Below are 3,813 nucleotides of genomic sequence, written 5' to 3' on the forward strand. Positions count from 1 at the left end.
ATTTATTGCTTCATTAAAGCTTAATGCCCAACGGCATGAGTTTGCGTTTCACTTTATTCATGTATCAGGTGAAATATTCAGGATATGGCTCTCACTTTTTTCTGTTCTTGTTTTTCGTTACTTCCTATTTTGTTTAACAATTTTGTGGGTCTGTATTTTTATGCGGCTTTAAAATATTTGAAAGTCATCCAGCATTAGTCCCCATACGCTAAATTCAATGGCGATATTTGTATAAGCCGGTGCTAAATGAATCCATTTGTAATTTAAATGTTTTGTTGCCAGCCGAACATTGAATAAAATGCCCCAGCAAATGTGCATGTAAAACGCATGTTAGGTATTCATGTCATTGAACATGTAAACAATATTAGCAAGAAAAATTAAAAAACCAACCTGTATTGGTGGATTTCTATTAAATAAATAATTTCTTTAAAAATCAATTTTAAACTGGTCTGACTGTTAAGGTAGGCCGTTGAGAGCTGGGGGCAAAGTTAATGATAAAGCTAGACTAAAGGAGAGGGTGGTGCGGTCAATCCATTAGTTTGGCCCACAAACTCAAGTCGAAAAGTCAGGATAAATAATTAAATTTGCTGCGTAAATAAAACTTGGAGAGGCCGCCAAAATGGCCGAGTACGAACCAGAAGCTGAAAGAACCACTTGAGCAGCTTGTCTACAATGTCAAAGGCAGGCCCTTGGCTTCTCTTTCCCAACTTTCTCCACTCTTTCCACACTTTGGCCCCTTCTGTCAGCTACTCCGATTGTGGAGCTGCTTTCATTTGGCATTCAGTGAAATTGCTTTTATTAGCGTATAAATCAACAGTGCAAAAATCGTAGCATACTTCCCAGCAGTCCGGCGTTTAAATTAAATTTATGCGCCATTTCGACTTGTTTACAAGTTGTTTGGCCCGAAGACGAAAGCCAAAGACAAAACGGGCTAGAAAATGGGCGAAGAGGCAATCGTTGTGTGGCGGCGATTCACACTTGAAAAGTGCATGAAAGGCCGAGCTTAACGACTGCTCGAAGGAGTGAGGTCCTCGATACTCGCACCATTGCCCATTATTATGCCCTGAACATAATAATAAAACTATAAATTAAATTAACTCATAAAAATTCCGTGTGCATAAAAAGGCAAAGACCCACCACCGCCGACCGTCCGGAGCCCGAATAATAACTTTGTTTTTGTTGCAGCCCGCCAAGAAAGCAAAGTGGGTGGCCATCTATCTATCTGTCTATCCGGGGCGATGTCAGTCTCAGGCTGCTGCGTTGTCCAAAAACTGCCCGCCAGAGACCGTTCACCACTCCGTTCATATCCCCAGACCTTCCACTCCTTCCCTCTTCAAGGACTGAGAGAAAATATGTCTAAAATAGCTCACAATCACAAAAGAAATTTTTGAATTTGTTCAGTTATAAAACACTACACATATTTTTGCAAGTTCAAATAGTTTTTATATTAGTGTAATAATTTAAAATTAAAACTATAAAAAATAATATTTCTTTGGCTTAATCATGTATATAAATATTACATGTTTATCTTTGCTGCTTAAAAAATATAATCCGAGCTCGCCAACTATAAATAAATAAATATAGAAATGTAATACGTATATTAAATATAAAGAATTTATTTTTGAGATTTAGAAAAATTTTAAGTTCATTTTTAGAAAATTGTAAAATGGAAATATTTAGATCAGAGTTTTTAAGTCTGGGCTAAGCATTACCCTTTTTAGAATTTTCTAACATGGGTAATTTCTAAGTCCAGAAAATTATAAAAATAAATTTCAGTGATCCGTCTGACTTTTTCCACTTGCCCATTCTGCACTCGGTTTTGCTCACATTTTATGGGGCATACATATAGGCGCTTTGGCTTGTAAGTAGCATGTAAGTCGGATGATTTAAATTCTTGTGAGCACACCAAAGCGAACGATGCTGCTGCTGCCTCCTCGGTGCGATATATAAAGCGTCAGCGCGCATATTTGATTTGATTTCATTGCCAAAACTGAGACTCGAACTGCCCAGTAGGCCATTCCATTGAAGAGGACGCGACGTGCCTGTAAATATTTATTAATTCTGTGAAACTTTCCATTTGGTTTGGTCTCCCAGCATTCTCTGTGCACGAGTGTCCAACGCGAAGATTCCTCAGTGGCTTTGATTTTTATTGAGCTGAGTTTGAAAATGATTTTGTGGCTGCTGCCCAAGGAAAGATTATTTCAAATTTTCATAATCTAAATTAAGTGGCAAACAAAGAAAATTGATTTGGATTTCATTTATTGCTTTGGCTTGATTTAAATTTGAAAATTGTCTAATTCGATGAGAAATATTTATAGAAATACGATAAGTGGTTATTTCCAGATGATCTAACTTCTTCTTTATGAGATTATAAATTGGTTAATTTAGTAGGCCTCAATAAATTTTGAGCAGTAATTTTTGAACGAAATTCAGCAAAGCTAATGCCATAGAAATAAGCTTATAATAATCTGTTAGGTTTGAAATTTGTCCAATTAAATGTGTAATTTTTATGGACTCGTTCAGAAACTAATTATGCAAATGTCCATATTATAATTCATAATTTAATCCACACAAAATAGAAACCACTTCATAATTACTTCCATGTCTTGAAAATCATTATATGACTTACCCTGTCACTTAGTTACTACTTTAAGCTTCTGAACCCTTTTCTTGGGCTTTTTTTTTGCTAATCGGTAAAAGAGATTTTCGATAATTAAGTACATGATGCGATTTTTTAAATGAAGCAGTATTAATTCCTTTTGTCGTTGCTTGAAGATGTTCCTGCACTTTTTAATGCGCTTTTTCATCTGAATTACTGGCAGATGTTTCTTTGGCTTTCCGGTGCTGACAAAGCCGATTTCCCGCCACGGATCGTTCATCATTTCATTTTATTATCTAATAAGCTTACAACTACAATTTTGTAACAATGCCAAACAAAATGAAATATTGATTGCTAAATCAAAGCCGAATTTAATAAACTTTAGCAATCGGGCCAAACAAAGCGCCGTCGTCCAACGACGACAACAATGAATGCATTCTGCTGCGGAGCAAGAGGCTGTGATGATGACGTTTAAAGCAATTACTAGCGAAACCAAGCCAAAGTCCACGCCCACTGACGCCTGCTGAACAACAATGTGCATACAAATGCAAATTGCGCTCTGGCATACGTTGCGTATACGTAACGCCAAATGCCAGCGGCAAGTGCGGCAACAACAATGCATTTTCGCATTGCGTGAACAAAATAGTTTTGTGTTGCGGTTGTTTTTAGTGGCTCCACGGGCGCCATCGTAGTTCTCTGTGGGCGTTTAAGGGCGAATGGGAGTGGCAAGCGTTGGACAAGGACTACATCTACAACAAGTGCAATGGCAATTACTGGGCGTGTAGTAGCAGCAGTCGGAAGGCAGGACCTCCAGCCAAGCGAGGGGGAACTTCTAGAGTTGCAATTTCCAGTTTCTTTTCGCGGGCTTAACAAATGCATAACCAACTAAGAACAAGCAGGCAACGTGGTAACTGGCGGTAACTGCGAGCTCAGAAATTCCCTAACTCAGTGGCTTCTGATTTAAATGCATACAAACTTGAGAAAGACTCGTGTTTTAGTCTTTTTTCTATGAGTTCTCTGTATTCTGTATTAAAATTTCGTTATTTTGGTAATTACTTTAATTATAATTTCTCCTTTTTTTAATATATGTACAATGATCTCGTTTATTAGAATTGCTTAACATATGGGAATTCAGTTCTGTCTCTCTATATAAAAATTACCATTTTTTCTTTTTAAAAATATTTAGATTTTTGAAAGTTAATAATGTTTTTATA

At 36.9% G+C, this 3,813-nt stretch overlaps 1 protein-coding gene across 2 annotated transcripts; it reads right to left on the reverse strand.

The window, feature by feature from the left end:
• Positions 1-1,592: 1,592 nt before the first annotated feature.
• On the reverse strand, positions 1,593-2,933 carry LOC108043562. Of its 2 annotated transcripts, none has more exons than XM_017122325.2 (2): positions 2,630-2,933; positions 1,593-2,042 (listed from the first exon to the last, which is right to left on the reverse strand). In XM_017122325.2, exon 1 carries the CDS (start codon positions 2,880-2,882, stop codon positions 2,634-2,636), a length of 249 nt encoding a protein of 82 aa, XP_016977814.1. In that variant the 5' UTR covers positions 2,883-2,933; the 3' UTR covers positions 1,593-2,042; positions 2,630-2,633. The 2 variants fall into 2 exon arrangements, with proteins under 2 accessions (XP_016977814.1, XP_016977815.1); XM_017122326.2 differs by having other exon boundaries at positions 1,593-2,216.
• Positions 2,934-3,813: the final 880 nt, after the last annotated feature.

Source organism: Drosophila rhopaloa, unplaced genomic scaffold, assembly GCF_018152115.1.
Source record: "Drosophila rhopaloa isolate 14029-0021.01 unplaced genomic scaffold, ASM1815211v1 contig_178, whole genome shotgun sequence".
Classification (NCBI taxonomy): domain Eukaryota; kingdom Metazoa; phylum Arthropoda; class Insecta; order Diptera; family Drosophilidae; genus Drosophila; species Drosophila rhopaloa.

Coding starts and splice junctions, on each gene's coding strand:
- LOC108043562 (XM_017122325.2), bottom strand. CDS start 2,882: ATGATGAACGATCCGTGGCGGGAAATCGGCTTTGTCAGCACCGGAAAG.